The sequence below is a fragment of the Manis pentadactyla genome, chromosome 7 (genome assembly GCF_030020395.1).
Source record: "Manis pentadactyla isolate mManPen7 chromosome 7, mManPen7.hap1, whole genome shotgun sequence".
Classification (NCBI taxonomy): Eukaryota; Metazoa; Chordata; class Mammalia; order Pholidota; family Manidae; genus Manis; species Manis pentadactyla.
Window position 1 is genome coordinate 107,042,821 of NC_080025.1, and position 27,575 is coordinate 107,070,395.

At 38.7% G+C, this 27,575-nt stretch overlaps 1 protein-coding gene across 4 annotated transcripts in view; it reads right to left on the reverse strand.

The window, feature by feature from the left end:
- Nucleotides 1-27,575, reverse strand: part of DPY19L1 (dpy-19 like C-mannosyltransferase 1) — a 108,597-nt gene that overhangs the window by 79,458 nt on the left and 1,564 nt on the right. For all 4 annotated transcript variants that reach the window (XM_036897358.2, XM_057504652.1, XM_057504651.1 and 1 more), the window contains exons 2-4: nt 14,591-14,615; nt 13,881-13,968; nt 10,507-10,644 (exon numbers count right to left, since the gene is read on the reverse strand). In XM_036897358.2, coding sequence (XP_036753253.2) covers nt 10,507-10,644; nt 13,881-13,968; nt 14,591-14,615 — 251 coding nt within the window. The remainder of the gene's footprint in view (nt 1-10,506; nt 10,645-13,880; nt 13,969-14,590; nt 14,616-27,575) is intronic.

Genomic DNA, 27,575 nt, shown 5'->3' on the forward strand with positions numbered 1-27,575 from the left:
ATAAAACTTGAAAGGTCAGAGAAGAGTTCAACAAAAACAAAGTTAATGTGTCTTCTTGAATAAATCTCATTTCAAGATGTGAATTCTCCCTCAAATTAATTCATAAACAATACTCAGCTAGTGGCTATCTACAAGTGATATATGGAAAAATAACAAAAAGGAGATAATTGAAAGGAATTAAAATAGTGAAATGTATTACTTATAATAATATGTGATAGTGGCACAAGAATAGCAGACAGATCAAAAGAACTGGGATGGAGATGACGGCATGCCACCAGACCTTCCTTCATGGCTGAGGCACTCATTCCCAGCAGCGGGCAGGGCTAGTGGCTGTCAGCTACCAGCCGAGTGGCACTGTAGGAACTACCTCTACTGAAGACTGTAAATTCATTAAAGGTCACACACTCCACCCAGGGGCAACTGCATCCAATGTCTGACTCGTCAAGAGGGAGGAATATAAAGGCAGGGGCCCTTGTCTCTAGACAGGACAACTCTACAGGGCCATCCTGGCTCCAAAGCTCCCGTGGGATTGGCTCAGGGCTCTGTTGTGACTGCATCACAGCCCAAGTCCTCTTCCTACCTCATCCTGTTTCCTTCATGCCCCTGGAGGTGGGCATGTATAATTTTGTATATAATAAAGCAAGCTACTACATATCAGTAGGGAGAAGGTAAGCCACTCATCAAAGTGTTAGGTTACACAAAAGACATTTTAAAAACTGGAAGGTTGGATTCTTACCCCACACTGTGCATCAAAACAAATTCTAGATAAATTAAAAATGTAAATATAAAAAACATAATTACAATGATTAGAGATTGAAGTTTTTTTATATATATGAATAAACAAGAAACCACAAATTTAAAAGACTCATAGATATAATATTTCTGAATAAAAAATTACATCCACATCACACATACAGCTAAAAGGCACACCAAGAGCTTGGAAAAATGTTTACAGCATAGTATTACCATCCTACATATAATAAATGAGATTTTACAAAATTTCAATAGAAAATAAAGACAAGGTGAATGAAAAAGCAATTATTTTTAAAAGTGAGAATGCATTTTTAATATATAGTATTGAATGGGTATATATATATAAATAAGCAAAATATATGATATGATTTTAATTTTTTGGCCTATCAAATTAGCAAAGACATAGGGGAACCAAGCACTTTCCAAAACACCACCAGTGGGAATTTCAATTAGTATAACCTATGCAGAAGGCATTTTGGCAACTTGTACCAAAATCACTGGAGTGTAAATTCTGTTGAACTAAATAGCTCCATACCAAAAATTTATAGTTTATAAAAGTAAAGATGTATATATTTAGCTTCGAGGATGCTTATAGCAGCTTTAGGATATTTCAAAAGTTGAAAACAACCAAAATTTTCATAGAAGATGGACTAAACAATAGATTTCATATACAGCCACTAAAAATGATGCTGTGGAAGAAAAGAAGAAATAGAAAGACTGTTATAAATATTCCTAAAAGAAAAAAGGCACTTATAAAAAAAATATGTGCCAGGGGGCGGAAGATGGCGGCGTGAGTAGAGCAGCGGAAATCTCCTCCCAAAACAACATATATCTATGAAAATATAACAAAGACAACCCTTCCTAGAATAAAGATCAGAGGACACAGGACAATATCCAGACCACATCCACACCTGAGAGAACCCAGCGCCTCGCGAAGGGGGTAAGATACAAGCCCCGGCCCCGCGGAAGCCGAGCGCCCCTCCCCCCAGCTCCCGGCGAGAGAAGAGCAGGCAGAGCGGGAGGGAGACGGAGCCCAGGGCTGCCGAACACCCAGCCCCAGCCATCCGGGCCAGAGTGCAGGGCCCTCGATACTGGGAAAACAGGGCAGCAAGAACAGTGAACAGGCACTGGAGGCTGGGCGACAGAGGACATAAGAAAAGCGCGCGACCATTTTTTTTTTTTTTTTTTTGCTTTTTTGCTGCTTTGTTTTGGCGAGCGCTTTTTGGAAGTCTTAAAGGGACAGGGACCCCAATACTAGGGAAACAGGGCAGAAAGACCAGTGAGCAGAGGCCTGAGGCTGGCAACGGAGAATAAAGAAAAACGAACGACCACCTTTTTTTTTTAATTAAAAAAATTTTTTTTTTTTAATTAAAAAAAATTTTTTTTTCTTGTTTTTTTTTGTGATTGTTGTTTTGTTTTGGCGGGTGCTTTCTGGAAGTCTTAAAGGGGCAGGGCGGGTCACTTAATCCAGAGGTAGGGAATCCGGGATCTCTGGGCACCCTAACCCCTGGGCTGCAGGGAGCAGGGAGGCCCCTTACAGAGATAAATAGCCTCCCAGCAGCTCCTGCTCCAACGCGACTCCACCATTTTGGAGTAGCTGCCCGAGCCAGGCCACGCCCACAGCAACAGCGGAGATTAACTCCATAGCAGCCCGGCAGGAAGCAGAAACCCTGTCTGCGCGCAGCTGCGCAGCACAAGCCACTAGAGGCCGCTGTTCTCCCAGGAGAGGAGGGCCACAAACCAACAAGAAAGGAAGTCCTTCCAGCCGTCACCCGTCCCAGTTCTGCAGACTATTCCTATCACCATGAAAAGGCAAAGCTACAGGCAGACAAAGATCACAGAGACAACACCAGAGAAGGAGACAGACCTAACCAGTCTCCCTGAAAAAGAATTCAAAATAAGAATCATAAACATGCTGACAGAGATGCAGAGAAATACGCAAGAGAAATGGGATGAAGTCCGGAGGGAAATCACAGATGCCAGAAAGGAGATTGCAGAAATGAAACAAACTCTGGAAGGGTTTATAAGCAGAATGGATAGAATGCAAGAGGCCATTGATGGAACTGAAATCAGAGAACAGGAACGCATAGAAGCTGACATAGAGAGAGACAAAAGGATCTCCAGGAATGAAACAATATTAAGAGAACTGTGTGACCAATCCAAAAGGAACAATATCCATATTATAGGGGTCCCAGAAGAAGAAGAGAGAGGCAAAGAGATGGAAAGTATCTTAGAAGAAATAATTGCTGAAAACTTCCCCACACTGGGGGAGGAAGTAATCAAACAGACCACGGAAATACACAGAACCCCCAACAGAAAGGATCCAAGAAGGGCAACACCAAGACACATAATAATTAAAATGGCAAAGATCAAGGACAAGGAAAGAGTGTTAAAGGCAGCTAGAGAGAAAAAGGTCACCTATAAAGGGAAACCCATCAGGCTAACGTCAGATTTCTCAACAGAAACCCTACAGGCCAGAAGAGAATGGCATGATATATTTAATACAATGAAACAGAACGGCCTTGAACCAAGGATACTGTATCCAGCACGACTATCATTCAAATATGATGTTGGGATTAAACAATTCCCAGACAAACAAAAGCTGAGGGAATTTGCTTTCCACAAACCACCTCTACAGAAAATCTTACAGGGACTGCTCTAGATGGGAGCACTCCTAGAAGGAGCACAGCACAAAACACCCAACATATGAAGAATCGAGGAGGAGGAACAAGAAGGGAGAGAAGAAAAGAATCTCCAGACAGTGTATATAACAGCTCAATAAGCGAGCTAAGTTAGGCAGTAAGATACTAAAGAGGCTAACCTTGAACCTTTGGTAACCACGAATTTAAAGCCTGTAATGGCAATCAGTACATATCTTTCAATAGTCACCCTAAATGTTAATGGGTTGAATGCACCAATCAAAAGACACAGAGTAACAGAATGGATAAAAAAGCAAGACCCATCTATATGCTGCTTACAAGAAACTCACCTCAAACCCAAAGACATGTACAGACTAAAAGTCAAGGGATGGAAAAACATATTTCAAGCAAACAACAGTGAGAAGAAAGCAGGGGTTGCAGTACTAATATCAGACAAAATAGACTTCAAAACAAAGAAAGTAACAAGAGATAAAAAAGGACACTACATAATGATAAAGGGCTCAGTCAAACAAGAGGATATAACCATTCTAAATATATATGCACCCAACACAGGAGGACCAGCATATGTGAAACAAATACTAACAGAACTAAAGGGTGATATAGACTGCAATGCATTCATTCTAGGAGACTTCAACACACCACTCACCCCAAAGGATAGATCCACTGGGCAGAAAATAAGTAAGGACACGGAAGCACTGAACAACACAGTAGAGCAGATGGACCTAATAGACATCTATAGAACTCTACATCCAAAAGCAGCGGGATATACATTCTTCTCAAGTGCACATGGAACATTCTCCAGAATAGACCACATACTAGGCCACAAAAAGAGCCTCAGAAAATTCCAAAAGATTGACATCCTACCAACCAACTTTTCAGACCACAAAGGCATAAAACTAGAAATAAACTGTACAAAGAAAGCAAAGAGGCTCACAAACACATGGAGGCTTAACAACACGCTCCTAAATAATCAATGGATCAATGACCAAATCAAAATGGAGATCCAGCAATATATGGAAACAAATGACAACAACAACACTAAGCCCCAACTTCTGTGGGACACAGCAAAAGCAGTCTTAAGAGGAAAGTATATAGCAATCCAAGCATATTTAAAAAAGGAAGAGCAATCCCAAATGAATGGTCTAATGTCACAATTATCGAAATTGGAAAAAGAAGAACAGATGAGGCCTAAGGTCAGCAGAAGGAGGGACATAATAAAGATCAGAGAAGAAATAAATAAAATTGAGAAGAATAAAACAATAGCAAAAATCAATGAAACCAAGAGCTGGTTCTTCGAGAAAATAAACAAAATAGATAAGCCTCTAGCCAGACTTATTAAGAAGAAAAGAGAGTCAACACAAATCAACAGTATCAGAAACGAGGAAGGAAAAATCACGACGGACCCCACGGAAATGCAAAGAATTATTGGAGAATACTATGAAAACCTATATGCTAACAAGCTGGGAAACCTAGGAGAAATGCACAACTTCCTAGAAAAATATAACCTTCCAAGATTGACCCAGGAAGAAACAGAAAATCTAAACAGACCAATTACCAGCAACGAAATTGAAGAGGTAATCAAAAAACTACCAAAGAACAAAACCCCCGGGCCAGATGGATTTACCTCGGAATTTTATCAGACATACAGGGAAGACATAATACCCATTCTCCTTAAAGTTTTCCAAAAAATAGAGGAGGAGGGGATACTCCCAAACTCATTCTATGAAGCTAACATCACCCTAATACCAAAACCAGGCAAAGACCCCACCAAAAAAGAAAACTACAGACCAATATCACTGATGAACGTAGATGCAAAAATACTCAACAAAATATTAGCAAACCGAATTCAAAAATACATCAAAAGGATCATACACCATGACCAAGTGGGATTCATCCCAGGGATGCAAGGATGGCACAACATTCGAACGTCCATCAACATCATCCACCACATCAACAAAAAGAAAGACAAAAACCACATGATCATCTCCATAGATGCTGAAAAAGCATTTGACAAAGTTCAACATCCATTCATGTTAAAAACTCTCAGCAAAATGGGAATAGAGGGCAAGTACCTCAACATAATAAAGGCCATCTATGATAAACCCACAGCCAACATTATATTGAACAGCGAGAAGCTGAAAGCATTTCCGCTGAGATCGGGAACTAGACAGGGATGCCCACTCTCCCCACTGTTATTCAACATAGTACTGGAGGTCCTAGCCACGGCAATCAGACAAAATAAAGAAATACAAGGAATCCAGATTGGTAAAGAAGAAGTTAAACTGTCACTATTTGCAGATGACATGATACTGTACATAAAAAACCCTAAAGACTCCACCCCAAAACTACTAGAACTGATATCGGAATACAGCAAAGTTGCAGGATACAAAATCAACACACAGAAATCTGTGGCTTTCCTATACACTAACAATGAACCAACAGAAAGAGAAATCAGGAAAACAACTCCATTTACAATTGCATCAAAAAAAATAAAATACCTAGGAATAAACCTAACCAAAGAAGTGAAAGACTTATACTCTGAAAACTACAAGTCACTATTAAGAGAAATTAAAGGGGACACTAACAGATGGAAACTCATCCCATGCTCGTGGCTAGGAAGAATTAATATCGTTAAAATGGCCATCCTGCCCAAAGCAATATACAGATTTGATGCAATCCCTATGAAACTACCAGCAACATTCTTCAATGAACTGGAACAAATAATTCAAAAATTCATATGGAAACACCAAAGACCCCGAATAGCCAAAGCAATCCTGAGAAAGAAGAATAAAGTAGGGGGGATCTCACTCCCCAACTTCAAGCTCTACTATAAAGCCATAGTAATCAAGACAATTTGGTACTGGCACAAGAGCAGAGCCACAGACCAATGGAACAGACTAGAGAATCCAGACATTAACCCAGACATATATGGTCAATTAATATTTGATAAAGGAGCCATGGACATACAATGGCAAAATGACAGTCTCTTCAACAGGTGGTGCTGGTAAAACTGGACAGCTACATGTAGGAGAATGAAACTGGACCATTGTCTAACCCCATATACAAAAGTAAACTCAAAATGGATCAAAGACCTGAATGTAAGCCATGAAACCATTAAACTCTTGGAAGAAAACATAGGCACAAACCTCTTAGACATAAACATGAGTGACCTCTTCTTGAACATATCTCCCCGGGCAAGGAAAACTACAGCAAAAATGAGTAAGTGGGACTATATTAAGCTGAAAAGCTTCTGTACAGCAAAAGACACCATCAATAGAACAAGAAGGATCCCTACAGTATGGGAGAATATATTTGAAAATGACACATCCGATAAAGGCTTGACGTCCAGAATATATAAGGAGCTCTCACGCCTCAACAAACAAAAAACAAATAACCCAATTAAAAAATGGGCAGAGGAACTGAACAGACAGTTCTCCAAAAAAGAAATACAGATGGCCAACAGACACATGAAAAGATGCTCCACATCGCTAATTATCAGAGAAATGCAAATTAAAACTACAATGAGGTATCACCTCACACCAGTAAGGATGGCTGCCATCCAAAAGACAAACAACAACAAATGTTGGCGAGGCTGTGGAGAAAGGGGAACCCTCCTACACTGCTGGTGGGAATGTAAGTTAGTTCAACCATTGTGGAAAGCAGTATGGAGGTACATCAAAATGCTCAAAACAGACTTACCATTTGACCCAGGAATTCCACTCCTAGGAATTTACCCTAAGAATGCAGCAATCAAGTTTGAGAAAGACAGATGCACCCCTATGTTTATTGCAGCACTATTTACAATAGCCAAGAATTGGAAGCAACCTAAATGTCCATCAATAGATGAATGGATAAAGAAGATGTGGTACATATACACAATGGAATACTACTCAGCCATAAGAAAAGGGCAAATCCAATCATTTGCAGCAACATGGATGGAGCTGGAGGGTATTATGCTCAGTGAAACAAGCCAAGCGGAGAAAGACAAATACCAAATGATTTCACTTATCTGTGGAATATAAGAACAAAGGAAAAACTGAAGGAACAAAACAGCAGCAGAATCACAGAACTCAAGAATGGACTAACAGGTACCAAAGGGAAAGGGACTGGGGAGGATGGGTGGGTAGGGAGGGATAAGGGGGGGAGAAGTAGGGGGGTATTAAGATCAGCATGCATGGGGGGGTAGGAGAAAAGGGAGGGCTGTACAACACAGAGAAGGCAAGTAGTGATTCTACAACATTTTGCTATGCTGATGGACAGTGACTGTAAAGGGGTTTATAGGGGAGAGCCTAGTAAACATAATATTCGTCATGTAAGTGTAGATTAGTGATAGAAAAAAAAAAAAAAAGGGCAGTTCCTGTGTGGTAACCTCCAACGAGTTCTACACAAGGGTATAAAGGGCATATAAAAGTGTAGGCAAAGGGTCTGTTTGTGTTTATACAAAGGATCAAAGCCTAATTGGGCTACCCCGAAAATGAACTAAGATACGATATGAAAAAGAACTTCCAACATCTGCACTCTCTGGAAGACTCATGCCAGAAGATGATCATCAAAAAACCCCAACAAAGATCCACGCACTGCTACAGCTGTAGATGCACTCATCCCACCAGTTCCTGGACTTGCCATGGGAATGAGGAAGGAGATATCTAAGCTGACCTGTGCATACAGTAAAACAACAAAATTGGACTGGATCTATACTGTTGGAACTCAACTAAGAATTTGGAGAAGTGCAAATTGTAGCGCTCCAAAGTCTTACAACTACAAACTATTTACTGTTAAAAGAACATATGGCATGTGAACAGTCCCCAGGAATGGGTTGTTTTAATTTGTCTGATTTCTCTCAGACTGTTCAAGTTCAGTTGGACAATCTCCACCATATCATAGATAAGTTTTCACAAATGCCTAAGGTGCCTAACTGGTTTTCTTGGTTTCACTGCAGATGGCTGGTAATTACAGATATGCTTTGGTTATGTAACTATACTCCTATTATTTTAATGTGTGTGTGCAATTTAAGTAGTAGCTTAAAACCTGTACATGCTGAAGTTACTCTACAAGAAGATATATCAAAGAAATAATCAATCTTCCCATGTTTTCTTCCACCTGCTACTTCTATAGCTTCTCTTCTTCCTTCCTAATTACAACCCTTAAATAGAATTCGTGCCTCATATCAAATTTACCGAGTATCATAATTCTTCCAAGTGGTAAAGATACCTCAAGACAAATGCTGGGCATAGAAGCCACAGGGCATAAATATGCAAAGAAGTAAAAAGCTAACTTTTTCAAACAATAAGGCTTCTCTCTCACTTACCAACTTAACATTTCCCTGTATGGCCCCGGAAGATGACTGGTTAGCCAGAGATGGGTAAGATTCCTCAAGGGAGGAACAACCTAAGACAGGCACAGTCGCAGGGGGGCCATCAGGTGAGAAATTGGGGATCAACAGAGGTGAGGCTTAGAACCTCACCCCCCCGTTCTGAGAGAAATGTTCTGCATACGTGGATGTTTTATTGCCCTTGTCTAGCTTGGATTAACACATAGTCTACAGGCACACACCTGATCATCTACATGTGCTCTCTTACAACACTAAACTATGTTTTCTACCTTTATCTTGTATCTACCTACCACTTCAGCATTTTATTAAAAATAATAATAATAAAGAGAGAAATGTGGTATCCACATATAAATCAAGTATAAAAACCAAATGAGTATTCATATTTGAACTGACTGTTTAGAGTTCATAATGCATGAGCAAAACCGAAAGTTTCTGTGATGACTGCCCTTGTACTGTTCACTATGTAACTTATTCATTATGTAAGAATTTGTTCTACATGTAAAAACTTGTTTGTTATGCCGCAGAAGATTGGAGACTGACAAAAATTAGGCTTGGGGTGGATTAATGATTGTGCATTGAGCATTGACTCCCCTATACAGAATTTTATTGTCGTTAACAACCATTTGATCAATAAATATGAGAGATGCCCTCACAAAAAAAAAAAGGACAGACTTCCAATGGTAAAATAAAAACCGGGATGTAATGTATAGCATAAGGAATATAGTCAAGATATTGTAACAGCCTGGTAGGGTGATAGCTGGAACCTAGAATTATGTATATAAATGTTCTACCACTGTGTTGTACACTTGAAACTCATGTAATGTAATACTGTGTGTCAACTACCCTTCAATAAAAAATAATTATTTAAAAAAAAAAAAAAATATGTGCCATGTGATCCCATTTCTGTAAAAGTAAATATGTACATGGTTATAGAAAGTACTCATTAAGCAGTGCATTAGTAAGAAAACACTGAACCTGGGTGGTAGTTTCTTTGTCTCTATCTCCTTTATCTCTATTTCATCACTAATCAATCAGGCTAACTCACTGATCTGGAAAGTTCGACTCCTCCTCTCACTCAATGGGAAAGACTGAGAGCCCTGTTGAGTGCTGATACTGAGCCCAGACTTGAGATGCCCACAGACACCAAGGCAGCCGCGCCCCCCCGCGGCCCTGGCATCAGGCCACATGCTTTCTAGCAGTGTCAGCATGCTCAGAAGGGAAATCACAGGGGAACCTCATATCAAGTCAAGGAGGAGATCACACCTCAGCTGGCCCTGGAGAATGCTTCAGGATGTGTCAAATGAAGGCAGGGATGGTAAAGGAGAGGCCAAAAATATTGCTGATACCACCACCTTCCTCCCTTACCTCCTGGGGGGGCCCATCTTTCCCTCACCTCCACCTGGAGAAAGTACATTCAATTAAGTGAAGAATCCCAGATAAGGAAGATTTCTTATTTGGCAAAGGACGTGTAAAAGTAATGGTTCTCTCTTGCTATAATCCCTATAAACACACCAAATCTAGATAGTTTCCACATTTTCTAAACCATGCAACCATAATAACAGTTCCCATAAAAATCAGTTAAAGCCCCCAGAAATTTAATAACAATCTTTTTTCTATATTCCTTTCTAAGATACACATTTTCTTTAAAAAATTAGATAAAATTTAATATACCAAATTATGCCTTAGATTGAGAATCAGCATTTAATACAAATAACTCTGTAAAAAAGTAAAAAAAAAAATCACAATTAAAGAATAACTTACCTCAGGATAAAGATTGAATCTTTTTAATGTATTAATAATAAGGGGGTATTCAGTCATCTTATCATTCATAATCATCCATACTCCATTCAAAAATGAAGGTGCTTCCACAATAGTCTTAAAGTAGGAATAATATAGTCCCTGAAATAAGCATATGTTATAGTTGTAATAAAAAGTACATAATTACTGTGCCTCTTATTAGCTTAAAAAGACCTTAAATATCCTGAAATACACTGTTTTTGAAAAACAAAACAATCAATCAAGTAATAGCTACAATTAATTTCACAAGTCTCTGATCACTGATAATTCTTAGTTTGCAAAAACCACCACATATCTTAGTATGACCTTGTCTTAACTGAAACAATTGAACTCTAAATGTAGCTTCAAAAATAGTTTTAATATTTAAAAAGTAATATATAGATAGCATATTTCATTTAAGAAAACCCTATAACCCATACTGATTTAAGTGTTAGAAAAGGCTACCTTATGAACAGGGTGCATATGGTTTACTATGGAACTTAAATTTGCCATGACCCAAGAAATCTTCCCTAGCCAAAAATGTTCCCCCTCACTGTTGATTTGAATCCCCAAAATGGCACTATCAGCCATCTTTTCTCCAGATTTATATATAAAAATACAAATATATTAGGAAGGCTATACAGTGATATATTTCATATAAATAGTATTCAGATGACAAGTAATTTTACAAACTATTTTATTTTCCTTCCTTTCAACTCTGCATACGGTAAGAATTCTGCAGGACTGGGGCTGTGAAGGTGAGGGAGAGGGACAGTGGGGGCACTCCCATTTTGAGGGATATAAATAATTTTTAGCTTGATTGCTAATTAGGAAAGATATCAAGATTGTAACGACACATAGGACAAAAAAACAAGCAAGCTAGAAGTTTCAGGAGGGAATATAAATGGCAGTACAGGGCAAGACAGATGAACACAGAAACAAACCGTCTTCTACACAATTCTGCCTAGAGCTGCCCCGGTAACCGGTACCATTAGCTGTCAAATTCTAAACTGGGTTTAAGGCTCACAAATATGAAACTGATTTGCCAACCCAGATATTTATTGAAAAGGAAAAAAAAATGGTTCTTGATACCATGCTCAGCTCTCTTATCACTATTTTTCAAATAGTTCCTACTGCACTGGGTTGACTGTCACCCAAAATTTCATAGTCACTGGAAACTGTGAATATGACCTTATTAGGAATGGGTTCCTTGCAAATGTAATCAAATTAAAATGATATCATACTGGACAAAGGTGGACTTTAAATCCAGTAGAACTGTATCTTTGTGATAGGAGAGAAATTTAGATACAGAGACATAGGGAAAAATGCTACATGCAGGCAGAGGTGGAGTGGAGGGAGTGCATCTCCAGTGTAAGCCAAGGAGCACCAAGGGTTGCTAAAAACCATGAGAAGCTAGGAAAAGGCAAGGAAGGATTCTCCCATAGAGCAGAGAGACCATGGCCCTCCTAACGCCTTCATTTCAGACCTTAAGCCTCCAGAATTGTTAGAGAATAAATTTCTGCTCAGTTAAGTTGCCTAGTTTATTATGTTTTGTTATGGCAGCCCTAGGAAATTACTACGACCTACCTTGTTTTATAGGTTTGATTTTGGAACCATATAAATATCTTATTTAGTCATAAAACAAAAATTTTGCAATCCTGAACTATCAAATAATTAAAATAATTAAACTATCAAGTTGAGAGAGAATCTCAAATAACTTTAAGATAGAATAATTTTACTGTACATCCCTAGGGGAATATATCCTAAAGTCAAAGAGAAATGCAAGAAAGTCTTATATTGTTTTCAGTAATCATATTTTTAATATCTTTGGTACTTTCATTCCTCAAAAATAAGTAATTTGAAACTAAGATTCTTGGCCTAAAAGAAAAGATACAAATTCAATACAAAATAAGTAAAAACCATCTAATTCTAAATTTGAATTCTTAAGTATGAATATAAATAATGTATTAATAATTAATTAAAGTATGAAAATAAACTAATTTAGAAGTATGAATGTAAATTTATTTTCTCTTTAAAAGAATTGTTTCCTAATTCGGTTTCCTAAAGAGGCCTAAGCCACAATGGCCAACCCACATAAAACAGAAGCAGTGGGCATCTCCAGCACCAAAACTGTGATCTCTAAATACCACGTGCCACTGAAAGGAATAAGGGCTCCTTGGAAAAGTGGACATCCCCAGATCTGGAGAGGAAATGTCTTGTACTACCAGGAAGTAAGGAAGCCACTGAACACTAATGAGGTCATGTCAAGGGGATACAGGGCCAACTGCATGGACTCTCACCAGCTAAAGACAGATGAATTTACAAAAAATGTTAACACCCATCAGATCATAATGATACCCCAAAGGAAAGAACTCCAGTGTTCACCACAGGAAGATGCTAGAGAACCAACTCATTTTTCTAAAACATGGTACATGTAAAGAACCAAGTATTATCTTATTTGTAAGAAGTGTGTACCTCAAAGAAATCAGACTACTATGGGGAAGTTCTTTCTTATAGGAAAATTGTAGTTAGTAAATGTGGGGAAAAATAATAGAATAATCACCACTTGGAAATCCTATGAAATAACTTAATCTAGGGTGATGGCTAGGCTATCATGGAGGGATCAACAGGACAATACCTAAAGCCACTGATGTTTCATAACATCCCAGAAAGTGAAACAACCAGATATAATGTGACTCTTGATAAGATACAGTAAGTACACAGCACTACTTACAGTATTGGGGCCACAAGAAAAAAATCAAACCTTCAGCTATCCAGTATCTTATCTAAACCAATTTCCCAGAAACTTGGGACAGTGGAACATAATAAATTCATGAATTACTGTGTTTGATTTTACAAGACAAATGACCTGGATTCCTTAACAAATAAATAGCAAAACACAACAACAACAAAAATGAGAAGAGTAATTTATAGATTAAAAGATTTAAGGGATACATCAATCAAATGCAATGGATGGACAAGCATGACAACACACCAACTGCTAAAAAAAGTAAAAAGCCAATCAGGTAATTTAAACACTGATTGAATATTTGATGCTATTAAGCAATTGCTGTTCACTGTTTTCATTTATGACAATGGTACTCTGGTTAACAGCAAAGTCCTTTCTTTCAAGATACATACGAAAGTACTTACAGATGAAATAGTACGCTTGAGATTTCCATTAGAAAGAAATGGGTGCGTGGAGGTGTAGAGGAAAGAAAAATGTGTTGAAGCTGGGAGTTGGGGAAGGGGAGATGTCTGTTCTTTCTACTTTGGAACATCTGAAAATTTCCATGAAAAAAAACCTAAAATTTTTAGACTCATAATATGCTACAATGAAATATCACATGAAAACTAACCATTTCAGTGCGAAAAGCCATCTCCCTTTCCAAAGTTGAGAGGTGAGAAAAATGACGATCATTTTCAAAGAGGTGTGTTATATGGCTCCTGTAAAAATCAAAAAGCAACAAAAAGCAAGTGCTGAAACTTACACCAAGTATTATTTTTAAAAGAAACTGAAGAAAAATAAAATCATCTATAAATTTACATATAATTTGATATTAAAACTCAATTACAATGGTATCCATATTTGTTTTTCTGCTCAGCATATCTTCTCTTTACTAATATTTCTCTCTATAAGAAAACACATTCAAATTATATTTTAAAATTACAATGAACTAGAATAATGATATTTTAAGTCACGTGCAATGAAATTACAGATTAAACTATAAATGTCATTGGATTACCATTTCAGAAATGTCTAATTAATGAAATTCATATTTCTCTCCATCCAGAAGATTTTAAAAAATTAATCTTCCTCTCAACATGAACACTATATTAATGTTCAGTGGAGTCTTAAATATAACCTCAAATAATGGATCCCTTTTTTATTAAAAAATTACATTATTCTGACCCTGATTTATCAATTAAACTACTTCTTCAGACCTTGTGTTGCATATGATAGCATATATTCATCCTTATCATACTGAAATTGTTCTTTTATATATGGGAAATAGCTTTGGTAAATTACAAATATCTGCATAAAATATAACAAGAAAAACAATCTTACCAGTGCAATACTGCTGCAAAGGCAGCTGGAAAAAAAAAATCAAATTACTGTGTTAACATAAGAAAATGTTTTCACTTTACAGAAAAGCATTACAAGATAAAAAATTTTTAATTTGGGATGTGTAAATTTTGAACTCTTATGGATTAGGGAAAGAATACTTGCTCTTTGAAAGAAGCCCCAGGGCTATGCTTAAAAAGGAATGGATTCTGAAGGAATTATAAGTACAATTTTCATTTACACACTCATTCAACACAACATATGAGGGCCCAAAACATTATTTGCCAAAAACAATACAAGGAATTCTCAAATGCAAACTTCCACAAATATAAACGTGAGAGGCAGAAAACCGGTGGTGAGGGTGAGCTCAGAGTAAATACGGTGACCTCATGAAACAGGCCTGGGCACAGATAAAAAGAAGGAACTACCACTACCATCTGTATGCCCATTGCTGTAACATCTGGAATTTTATAATTAATTTTACTATTTTTTCACGACTTAAAATGAAACGAAGAAAGAAGAAAGAAGAAATGGAAGGGTAAAAGGAAGAAAGAAAAGTTGAGAGAAAAAAAACAAACAAACAGTAAAATTCATTCTCATATGAGAATCAATAGTTTTCTTTTTGTCCAAGGTCAAAAAATACATTAAAATACGAATCCAGAAAATAACATTCAATCTTCTTAGATCACAAGATTCACCTCATGGCAGGGTTTTGATTAAATAACTACTAACTAAAGAATTGAACTATGAAATGACTCTCAGAAATGAAAACCAAACAGTTCAGATCTTGTTGCCTTATTCTTAAAGAGGTATTTATATTTTTAAAAATTTTAAAAATACATCTTGCCCAAGAGACGTTAATGGTTATAAAAAAAAACCAAGACCTACTCTTTCTAGATCACTGAAATGGCAAATATTGAATTAGGCTTGTGATTTGACATTTGTTTGCATATGGTACTTTGATCTTTTGAAATGTTTTGTTGTTGGTGATAAATCTACCATCTATTTCCTTTTTTGGGTTTCTACCTTTGAAAACTTCATTCCCCCATAATATAACACAGGCTTTATTCTCTCAAGGATCTAACAACCGTGTTCTGGATAAATCATTCTTCTCACAGAACGTAAATGCCACCTTTATTGTACTGAAGAGTTGACACAGTTACACTTTGATAATCCCTTTGAGGTTACAATTGGGATTTCATTTATAAATTAATTCAGAATGAATCTACATGTTTACAATACAAATCCATATGTTTATATCCATAAATATGGTACATACCTTGAATTATTCAACTTGCTTATCAATTGCCCTTGACAAAAATCCTATCAGTAGAGTTAATGCGTATTTAATACATAGCTAATTCACATTTCTTAAGTGTTTCCAGGAAGCTTAACATTTTTTTTTTCTTATATCCATATGAAATGTTTTTTTCATTATGCCTTACAGGATATTGTTAACATATTTATTTTTGAACTGAATTTATTTTGTAATATATTTATTTTTGACTCATTTACTGAATTATCAATTCTTAGAGTTTTTTTGGTTTATCATCTTCAATTCTCCATTTTAAACAGTATTATTTTAAAATGGTAATTTTGCTCCTCCTTTATAATTTTACAGTTAGTTTCTTCTTCCCATTGGACAATAATAGACTTCTAGAATATGGTACATACTTTCAATTATTCAACTTGCTAGATTATACTAAATAATTTTGGTATAAGAGAGCAACCTGTCTTTTGCTGACTTCAACAGTAATGCCTTCATTTCACATTATGCCTTTAAATTAGCCTTCGATGTTCACAATTCTGGAGTGATAAGTAGGATTTTTCAAGGTCATCATCTGTCTCACTTCCTCAGGATGCCACAATTTCTCTCAAGGATGGAAGGTGTAAAGCGGCCTTGATGCCTTCCTTCAACTCATTTAATTCAATCCCTGCAGCACTGGAGTAAACAGTTCTTGGAGTTCCTGGCATTTCAATGGCACTCTTTCACAGTCTCCAGAGTCAATTCACAATCTGCCCAATGTTTTGTAATTCCTTTTTTCATTTCAACCTTGCAGTAATAATAATAAAGCAGCTAACATTTGAATTCTTATTCCATACCAGGTACTTTTTTAATTGCTTTACTTGAACTAAATAAATCTTCACAACTACCCTATGGTTGGTACAACTATGTCCCCACGATACAGATGAGACATTGAGGCCAGAGAACTTTATTTTAGTAACTTGCCCAAGGAAACAAAGCAGGTAAACAGAGAAAGGGAGGCTGGAGAAAGGGATTCTGACCTGACAGCCAAGCACTGCCAGGCCTCTGAGGACAGAGGGCATGAGACAAAGGCCAAGACCTCCCCAAATATCTTATTCTCCTTCTCCCTTTTTTTTATGATAAAAGGGGGAAAAAGTCACAATTCATCTATTGATATAAGCAGTATGTTTTAGAGAAGCTATTAATTTTTATATTTAAATGTAGAGTTATGCTTTAAAAATTTAAATAAATTACATGTATATGTCATTTAAAAATGAAAGGCCCAATAAAGCAGATACTGCCTTGTATGCATATAATTTAAGCATAAAGACAAAAAATTTCAAAAATTTCTGAAGGCATCCCTAAAGAGCTTTTGTCTTCTTGCCTACAGAAAATTTCTCTAAATGTATTCCAGTGACTGTCAACCCTGTGTATAGACTTTTGGGAGTGTAACAAAATTGATAATCCACTTTTTCCATTTTAACATACATTACATTTTTGTCTATTCTGAGGTACTGAGACAAATACAGCATTTATAAAATCAGAACATTTTTTTAAAAACTAACTCCAAAAAATCCAGACCTGTTCTATAACAAAAAGGTGTTCCAGAAAAGGTTTGCTTTATAACCTAATTCAAAATACTACAACCCTACAGCTGAGAATTCTGAAAAGCTCTTATGTTTTGCTGGAAGCACATCAATTACCCATGCTCTGAAGCTAAACTGGACACTCCTTCCAATTTCTGATTTAAGAGATTTTGTACCCTATTATATGTCATATATATCAATTTTCATTCTTAGAAGATTTGAGTGGCTGCTTCACTGAGAATTATTCTCCTCCTTTTACTAGAATCTTGTTTAAACAAAATGGAAAGTAACTCCCAGGAGGGTAGAAACAGTGTTTCACTAAACTTTACTATAGTGCTCAGCACCAGGCTGACCACATAGCCAGACCCAGACATTTGCTTAATTAATGAGTACAATTTGATAGTTAAGAGGGGAAATGAAATAATCCTAAATTATGCCCACATAATAAAACAAAATTGAATATATGTTCACACACACACACACACACACACACACACACACACACACACACACGTTTTTCCAAAACTTGAATCCCCACAGACTTAGCGCAAATTAGACCCCTGTCAACCTGCAGCCAACTGCCTAGGCCTTCAGTTCTCCAAGTCTCAGCAGAGCAGGGAAGGCCCTAGGAGCTGATGTGGGAGGAGCAGGGAAGTGGGGTGGGCCACACTCCCCTCCCCTAGGAGAGGTTCCCGTAGTCCGGTCCCAGGTCACATTCCCTCTGCCATCTCTCCCTCCAGCCACAGCTCCCAAAGCCAACTGTGGCCTTTGTTCTTTCCCTCCAGATCACCCCATACCAGCAATTCCAGGATTGCCCTAGGAAAGTGGGGAGAGGACACCCCCTGCCCCACCCCAAGCCTGGCTCACAATAGTCAACAGGAGTAAGGCGGGCAGGAAGAACAGAGAAGATGGGAGAGGGGGTTCTTCAACCTGGCTCTGCTCAATCCTCAGTGGCTCCTAAAACCTATTCCTTCCCCACCCAGCACCGGTACGCCCTTCCAGCTCTCACCTCATCTCCCAGCCTCCCCGCCTCACACAAGGTGCGGCCCCAGCAGGTGACTCAGAAGTCCCTGGTCCCTTCCTAGGACCCCACACCCATCCCCAAGCAGGATTCTTGGGAAATAGAGTCCTGAAATCTGCATTTTCAAGATTCCGCAGCTGAGTCTTCTGCATGCAAAGTTTGAGATCCACTATCCTTTCTCTCCTCTCTCTTCCATAGTCCCCCACACACACCCTGCAGGCAGCTCTCCTGCAACTGCAGCCAGCAACAGGTAGCCAGATGAACACATTTTCCCATTCAGGTTAAATGTTTCCCTTACACGTGTGCTTCATAACTAGTATTTAACTTAAAATTCACACAGCACCCTCACAAACTCTCTCATTTGCCTCTCAGAACCCTGCCAGTATTTATTACCATTTTACAAACTGGGCCTTCAAGAGGTTATTTCCCCAAAGGCACAAAGCTGATAAACAGCAAGAACTACCTGGACCTACGAGTCTAATTCCAAACCCCAGTTTCCTTCCACCATCACGGAACTGCCTCCTTTCCCATTTCTGGGCACTTGATGACATGATTTTGTAAGAATATTTATATGGAGAAGTGTATTCTAAGTCCAAAATACTTGCTTGCAAAATATAAAAAATACAACTTACTGCTAAACTGTTAATCCATACCTGAAACATTCTATAGAGTTTGAGCCTTCCTAACTCCTAATGTGCCAAAATGATACAAAAAGTTAAGGAAACTCCTTAAATCTATCACACAAGGCTTCAAATCAACCTTGATCAGGCCTATACTCAACCCCTTCCTAATATTATTAATCATTTCATACTGTTCTCAAAGGTCCATTCAGAGTTTTAAGTCTCTCTTCCCAGAAGCTGAAATCACCAGTAAAAGTCTCCTTGTTCCACATCAACAGTCCATCCTGGAGAATGGAGTCAATTTCTAACTGTACAGACCTAAACATCTCACCCCTTGTTTGAAAAGTCTCATGACTGTCCACGGCTCACACCATGGAGCGCAGACTCTGGTCTATTTCCAGTTCATCATCATCACGCACTCTTCATGCTGGCCAGACTGGGCAACAATCCCCTAAAACACCAAATGCTTTAATGATGCTATGCCTTTGCTCCTGCCTGAAAATGCAGAATTTGTCCTTCAAAAGCAAATTTAAATGTGGCATTTGTGAAGCCTGTGCTGTCATCGCAGCTGCAATACCTTTATTATGGCACCTAAGTAGCTAGCCATGCACACAGGTTTCTGCTGCTAGATGCAAAGGCCTAGAGGCTGAGCTCATATTTAATTCATCTTAATATCTACATCCCCTAGCATCGGGCCTGGCACCTCACTGGGTTGAATTTCTAAATGGCTTATCATCATATAAGAGAAATTATAGAATGTACTCAATAGAAACACAAACACTTAAAGACCATATCGAAGCACTCCAATCTGCTTAAAGGGTTCCCATTACATAAAGGCAAATATATATTTAACAATAAAACTAAAATATTGAAAGAAATCATATTTCTAGTCTACAGTGCTGAGAATGGAACAAAGCCCAGTTTCTGTGTAATAAACTAACAAGTGAAAGTACACTCTTTAGGACCCAGTTTGCCAAAGAGGAAGCAATCCTGATATACCACAAGCTTAGTTCCTTCCTTCGTTCTAGCACCTAGATTTTTGTGTGAGTTATAACTGCTTTAAAGTCAACAAGTATCTAAATGCCTACTGGATGCACATTTTCCTAGAAACTGAGAATAACATTAAAGGAATACTAGCCAACATCGTGTCCTTATAGATAAAATCTGTGAGAGAAAAGATTTAGATACATAAAATAATGAGAGAGCACATCAGGCACTCAAACAGATGGCACAAAGTCTATGAACTGTAAGAAATCTGAGAAGGTAGATCAGTAATGACCTCTGGGGGCAGTTTATTTTAAAGTGGAATGGGGGGCTGGTCATTTTGGAGACATTACTAGAACCTCAGTGATGATTCATAGTGGGTAGCCAGAAAAGACAGCTGCAATAAAGAAGGACATGGACTTGGATCCAACATGACAAAAGAATTTCCATCCCTAACACTAAGGTACAGAATATAATGATAATGACAATAATGAGATAATATTAAGGGGCCCAACGCAACAGGCTCTCAGGGCTGTGAGAACACCAGGAGGGGAGTCTGGCAGAGCTTCCCAACCAGTGGGGCCTGGAGTGCCAAGAATGGGAGTGCCAGAGGCCCCAGGTCCAGTAACCTTTAGGCTTTAAAGATCCCATTTACCCCCACCCTATGCCACACAACTATTATCATTTTCTTTGTGTGCCACTGTAATGTGAAAAAGACTGGGAAGCACTGAGCTAGTCAATAATGAAGCAGAGCAAGTTTCAGAGACAACATCATGTTGCAGCAATATAGAGCCACAGTGGTATCAACCCTGGTATTGCACTGAATAATCACTGACACTAAATAAAGCTAGAAATACTTGAGTATTAATCCAGGGCCTCCAAATTTGAAAGTCCAAGGATTTTTTTTTTTCAATTCACAAGTGATTCTGATGTACAAAGTTAATTATTACTGGTATAGAAATACCATCCAAGAATTGCTTTGTGTAGTGATAGTGCTGAAACACACACCTAACAATCGGTTACTTTGGAAAGGAAGTCAAATATGAGGAAACATGCCAGACAAACATGAGGAGGACATGTGAGCTGTTAGTTTAAATGCATTCAGAGAGGGAAAAAAAAAAAAAAAAAAACCAGCGATAATGCTGAGAAAATGATTAGTAATAAAGCAAAAATAAAAGTTATAATAGTTTTACATTTATGTATTCTAAAAGTTAATACTTCCATTTTTTAAATGTATGCCTATTCTATGATTCTTGAATTATGAAAGGTCATCCATGGAGAACTGATCTTTTCTATGAAACAAAACAACCTTCTATGGGATTAAACAGCAGCCTAAAGGTCTGCCCTAGAAACAAATATAATTTTTACTAATTTTGATGACTAGTAATCATTAGAATGGTAACTAAAGAAAACTAGCAGACTCTTCCCCAGAAGAGTAATGTTCTAATGGTTTGTGTAAAATACAGTCTGATGGCAAAAGATCAACAGCAAGGCAAGAATTTAGGACTAAACATATAAATTACAAAACCTAAAACCACCCCACTTCGACACACACACACAGGCTTGTAGTCTCTATGATTATGTGAAACCTCATTAACATAAACTTTAAGAAACATTAAAACAGCCTGAGAGGCTCAGTGTGCAAAACATGTAACAATGGCTATAGTTCAAATTTTAGCAACATCCAAATACAGGTATGTATATAATTTTATCTGCTTTCAATCCTGATGCTATATTGTAGGCCAAAAATCAGTCACAAATTGGTAATATAGCCTTATATTTACACAAATAAAACTCATCACATTTATTATGTATTTGAGCACTCATGAATATCAGACATTCAAAACCCTTCTAACTGCATCTTCTTCTAATAATAAAAATATGGTTACATGATTATATTCTATAGAGTTAACCAGAAGTCTATTTTAGAAAGAAAAAATTGTTTTAAACATTGAGTGAACTCTTTAAAATCCCAAATTCCCATCCTACTCACCAGCTATTCTGGGAAATATATTGGCCCAGCATCTCCGGATTAACACACCTTCAGAGCTGGTGCTTAGTAGGATCTAAGTGTTCACTTGAAAGCCCCCCGACTAAAATGACCAGTGGTCCCTGTGACTCACAGTCCTCAGCCTTTCTTGCCCCTGTGTCACCCTTAGTAATGCTCTCTTTCCACGTCTTCCTGAATTTCTATATATGATCTCTTTTCCTTATTTCCTCTGAAGGAAGAAACAAGAAAGCTCACACTTACTGAGCACCAAATGCTGAGGTTTCTCAGAACTGGATCCTGGAGCTTCATTCCTTCTCTTGCTATACTCACCCTGGAGAAAATGAACTACAGCACAGTATTTAAGAGCATGAATTCTGAAGTCATATTGCCTAGGTTCAAATCTGAGCCTTCCACATTCTAGGGATGATCTTACAAATTACTTAACCTCTTTGTGCCTCAGACCCCCATGTGGTAAAATGGGTGTGACAATCCCAGCGCCATAGTGAGGACTAAGTTAGCAGTTAGATGAGTTTAAGATAAATGAGTTGATATAACACTCTTAGAACTGTGCCTGGCACAGGGTAACCCCCGCATCAGTAGCAGATGCTATTATCAGTTCCCATGAATCTACTACCACCCACTTGCTGATGACTGCCTATTTTATGTCTCCACTCAGACCTCTTACGTCCCACTGCCTACTTGACATTTCTACTCACACACCTCACACGTGTCTCAATGGTAACATACCCAAGATAGAATTCTTGCTCTTTCCCCTCAAACCTATCCCTTCTCTCACACCCCTAGTCTTCAGCACCGCAGTGAATGCCATCCTTATTTTCCCAGTTACAGCCAAAAACCTAGAAATTACTCACAGTTATTCCCTCTCTGTCAACCCAAACCCAATTCACCAGCAAATTCTGCCATTTCTGTCTCCAAAACTTATCTCAAATCTACCCCCTTCCTCAAGGCCAAGAGTCCCCTTGCTGGATCCCTGCCAGAGCCTTCTCACTGGGCTCTTTCCACTCCATCCTTGCACTGCCACACCCTTTTCCCAAAAGCAGATTTCTCAAAAATAAAATCATGTCATTCTCCTGTTCAACACTCCTCAGCATGTTCCCATCACACCAGAAATGACACCCCAGGTCCTTAAAGTGACCGGGTTTGTGCCCATGGCAGGCCGCTACTCCACCACCTCCTTCCTTCCAGCATGCTGAGCTCTGCCCTGCCCCAGCAGGCACTGTTTGCTGCATCCCAATGCCCCTTCTCTCCTCCTCTGCACAATGTGCACCTTCTCTTCCTGTACATCCCAACTTTAAGGCAACCTCACAGATGTCTTCCCAGACCCAATTTAAAGTTGGCATTTCCTGTTTCTTCTTTTCTTTCCTCCACTGCACTTACTACAGTGTGTGATTATTTTTATTTATTTGCCCCACCGACCCCCAACTTCTAGAACAGAAGTTCCACGGAGACAGAGGCTACAGCCTTCTTGTCCTCCATTTTATCCCCAACAACTAGCACCTGGCAAAGAAGGCATTCAATAATTGGTGAATGGAAGTGAAGCTGTCATTTTAGGTATATTATTTCATTCTTTATCATAGCTACAATGAAGTATGTACTATCCCCACTTTACAGATGAGGCAACTAAGAGTCAGAATATTAAGGAATCTATAGCTTTTAGGTATAGAAACAGGATTCAAATGCAGGTCAGTATTGAGAGACCTGTGCTACTTCAAACACACCACACTGCCTCCTACCCATCTCGGATCACAAAACCTAGACTCCAGCCGCTGTCTTCACCCAGTTTCTTACTGTTCTGCTCCAAAGAAGTCACATGTGTTTTCCATTACATGGGCTCCCAGGCTTTCATAAGTTGTAGAAAATAAAAGCAGTAGTTCTAAATGTGGCAATTTTGCCTCCCAAGGGATCTTTACCACTATCTGGAGACATTCTGGTTTTCCCAGCTGAGGAAGTGCTATGGGCATTCAATAGATAGGGGTCAGGACTGTGGCTACATCTCCCACAATGCACAGGAAGCTCCCCAAACAAAGAAGTATTCCATCCAAAATGTCCTAGCACTGAGGTCGGGAAGCCTTGTCAATAAAGAACAAGCTTAGAGCAGGTGTGCAGACAGGTAATGGAAATGAGTCAGGTAGGACAGATATAAGAGGAAAAAACAAGTAGGCTTTAATCATCTGTCTTTTCCATATTTAGCTTGCACTTTTATATTCTGTTTTGTACATGGCATCTTACCTTACGGTCTTTTACCACTGTATTGCCTAAGGGTTTCACCCCAGGGCAAGTTTACTAAAGATTCAGTGAAACTGAGAAATGCCAACAGAACATATTTGGGGTAAAAGGGTTTATACCCAGCTTTATTCTCCCAGCAGTAGGTCGAGCACTAGAATCACATCTGCATCCAGCAGTCTGCAGGTCCCGTAATCCACCCCCATCTCTGCCTCTGCCCAGAGCACCAGGCAGAGCTCTTTATATAGTGACTCAGTCAATAATAGTTTATCACCTATGGTGTGGAAGCATTAGCCTAGCAGTAGGCTAATGTTAATCCAGATTACATCATCAAGTACTCAGGGTCAGGTGAGGATCCTGGCTGTAGGAACTTCCATTTTCCCCACAACCATACACATGCTTTTTTGCATATTTAACACTACATTCTTTATTCCCACAGAGGAAAGCACTGCTCCCATTTATCCCTGAAACATGGAGCCCTAACCAGCTATCCCTTGATCTTCCCTCTTTTGATAAGGAACACAGATTCAAGAAACATGTCACTCTTCTCTCAACTCTAATGGAAATAGCTGTGTCAGATAATAAAGGACAGCTTACAGCCCCAATTTTGAGAAAACAAAAAGACTAGGAGAAACTTCTGGCAAATGGGACTATCTGTGTCTGCATTAAAAGTGGAGGAGATTTACTTAGTTTCAGGGGACTGACTACTGTATGCAGGAACATCAGTTCAGTGACACTAAACAGTCTGCTTCTAAAGAGAGGCAGGAAATCAAACTTCAAAACTACTGATGCTTCCCTCCACCTGACCCCTTCCCCAGATGCTGCTTTAATTGGTCTGATGTGTCATTTGCCCATCAGGGTTTTTTAAAGTTTCCAGGTGACTCTAGTATACAGCTAAGACTAAAAACTACTAATCTAGTCCAGGTCCCCCATTTTTCATGTGTACAAACTAAGGCTCAGAGAAGCTCAGTGCCTTGCTCAGGTACCCAACTAATTTGAAACTAGTATAGAATCAGGAAACAGTTCTTCTAAGGCAGTTTTAGAAATCAACTTCATGGTAAATACAGCTTTAAAAAAAAAAAAAACCAGAATGTACTGTACATTATAGGGTTAAATATTGTTACATGACATTTTGTGTTAAATATATGCACGTACGTGCTGGTTAGTTTCCCTCTGCCTCTCCAAATCCACCTCCTCCCTTCCCTGCCTTGCTCCCAGCCCCAGGAGGCTAACACTACCGACTTAGCCTTAGGGTTTCCAGCTGGTCAGCCTGTGAGAGGCACCAGCAGATCAGAGGGTGGGAAGAGGATGTTTGGGGTCACTCCTCTTGGGGGATACTTCCCCCACGGCACAGTGCTCCCTGGGTTCAGCTCCTAATGAAACTCCTCTTCCCCTTCAGGTCCAGACGTGGTAGCACCTTCCCAACTGCTAACAGTTTCTGTGTGCTTCAGCCTTTGGGGGTTCTTTAAACCTGCTCACACTGTTGAAAACACCCCATTTATTATATCTGTTTCCTGCAGGACATTGACATACACAAACAGATCGACAGACACATGCTTAAATGTTCTGGGTTGCACTTTCAGAAGTGTGAGGAGGTTTAATGTAAATGGTGTTCCTCACTGTGGGTTGTGGTCAAAAAGCTGGAGAAACATTGTCCTGGTTCTTCTTACCACACCACTGCCTCCCCTGGCTGATATACAGAGCTACTGGGTTGAAACTTCTGAAAATAAACAGGTCAAGAACCCTTCGTTACAACTGTTACTATTAAATAAATAATATACAATGTCCAAACATAAGCATTTATAGTTATTAATGTGGATTTTTTAACAGTGCATACCACCGCCCAACAGTGGAATGGGCCCCCTTGGTGGGTAGTGAGCTCATCAGTGCTTAGCATATATGGAGGACATGAGAGAAGCAGAAGCAGGGACCCCTAGTCAGTTTCTAACTTAAAAATCTGTGCTTCCATCGGGGAGCCTCAAGTTGTAAAACTGCTTCCTAAACATAAATGAATTAATTTGTCACAGCAAAGCCCCGTACTAAAAAACTATACAGTGTTAGCTCAACTCTCACTCTCATTCTGGGAGGTGGAAGGAAATGAAGCAGCTTTCAAAACTATGTAAATTCTGCTCCCTTTCACAGGATCTAAGGGTAAAAGGCCAAAAAAAGAACCAAATACCCCAAGTCCAGTCATTCTCCAGAACCATCTCTCAAGCTGCCCTGTGGCCCATGTAGATGGTTAGCAAGGACAGAAAGTCTCTAGACCTTGGCCTGGTCATCCAACCTTCATATATCTGACGGCCAGTGTCCAGAGATAATACCCAAGAACAAGGCACAGCTCCTTAATTGTACCTCCTTCTAATGCCCAAAGGGGTGGGTCAAGTAAAATGCCACAGTTAATACCAAACTATATTTAGGTGTGAGCATTACTAAATCCAAATATAAGGCATCCAATATAAAAAGATTCTAAAGAAATGCAATTACAAGGGAAAAAAATGCAAAAAAGAAAATGACAGTATTGTTCTATTTGTAACTGTAACCTCCCTGAAGTGAATGATGCCCTTCCGTATTTCATGCAAAGTGGTTAATATTTATACTTACCATTAAAGAAAAATGAAACTTCATTCTGTCAGTAGATCTCAAATCAGTATTATGCATGTGCTTTTATAATAGCAACTAAAACTTATTAAATGCCTTAGATTCTAAGTGCCTACACATTACCCACTCGTTTTAATTCTACGCCTCAGGACATGCCTGTGGAGTAAGTAGGGCAGGTGAGAATCCCATGTGCCAGAGCAGGAAAGCTCACAAAGGAAATTACTTGAAACTTAACACCAAACTCAACCACTGAGAACTGGATCTGGAGCCTTTGTCTCATCTACTGTACCATGCTGCCTCCCCAAGGTGAACTTATCTAACCTGCACTCCGGCAAGGTTTTTCAAGCTCAGGACTGAAAAAAGGAGGAATGCACTGAAAATGCTTCATTTTTCTAAGCTACAATAGAAAAAAAAGTACCCCCAAAACAACATCAAACTTTCTGAGCCCATTAAAACACACACACTCACTCGGTGATGACTCTGGCTTTTTATGATTGAGTGGCTTCTAGTGGTGGCTCTGATCTCAAGGGAAGTCGATTTGCTTGTGTTCTATTCCTCCGCCTATATTGAACTCCAAATTCTTTTGGGTCACTAAGGGAATTTTAAAAGATAATAAGGGATAAATCACCTGTAGTTAAATAATTCAGTAACCAAGGCCCATTAATGGCAATATATAGGAAAGGAAGTATTACAGCATTT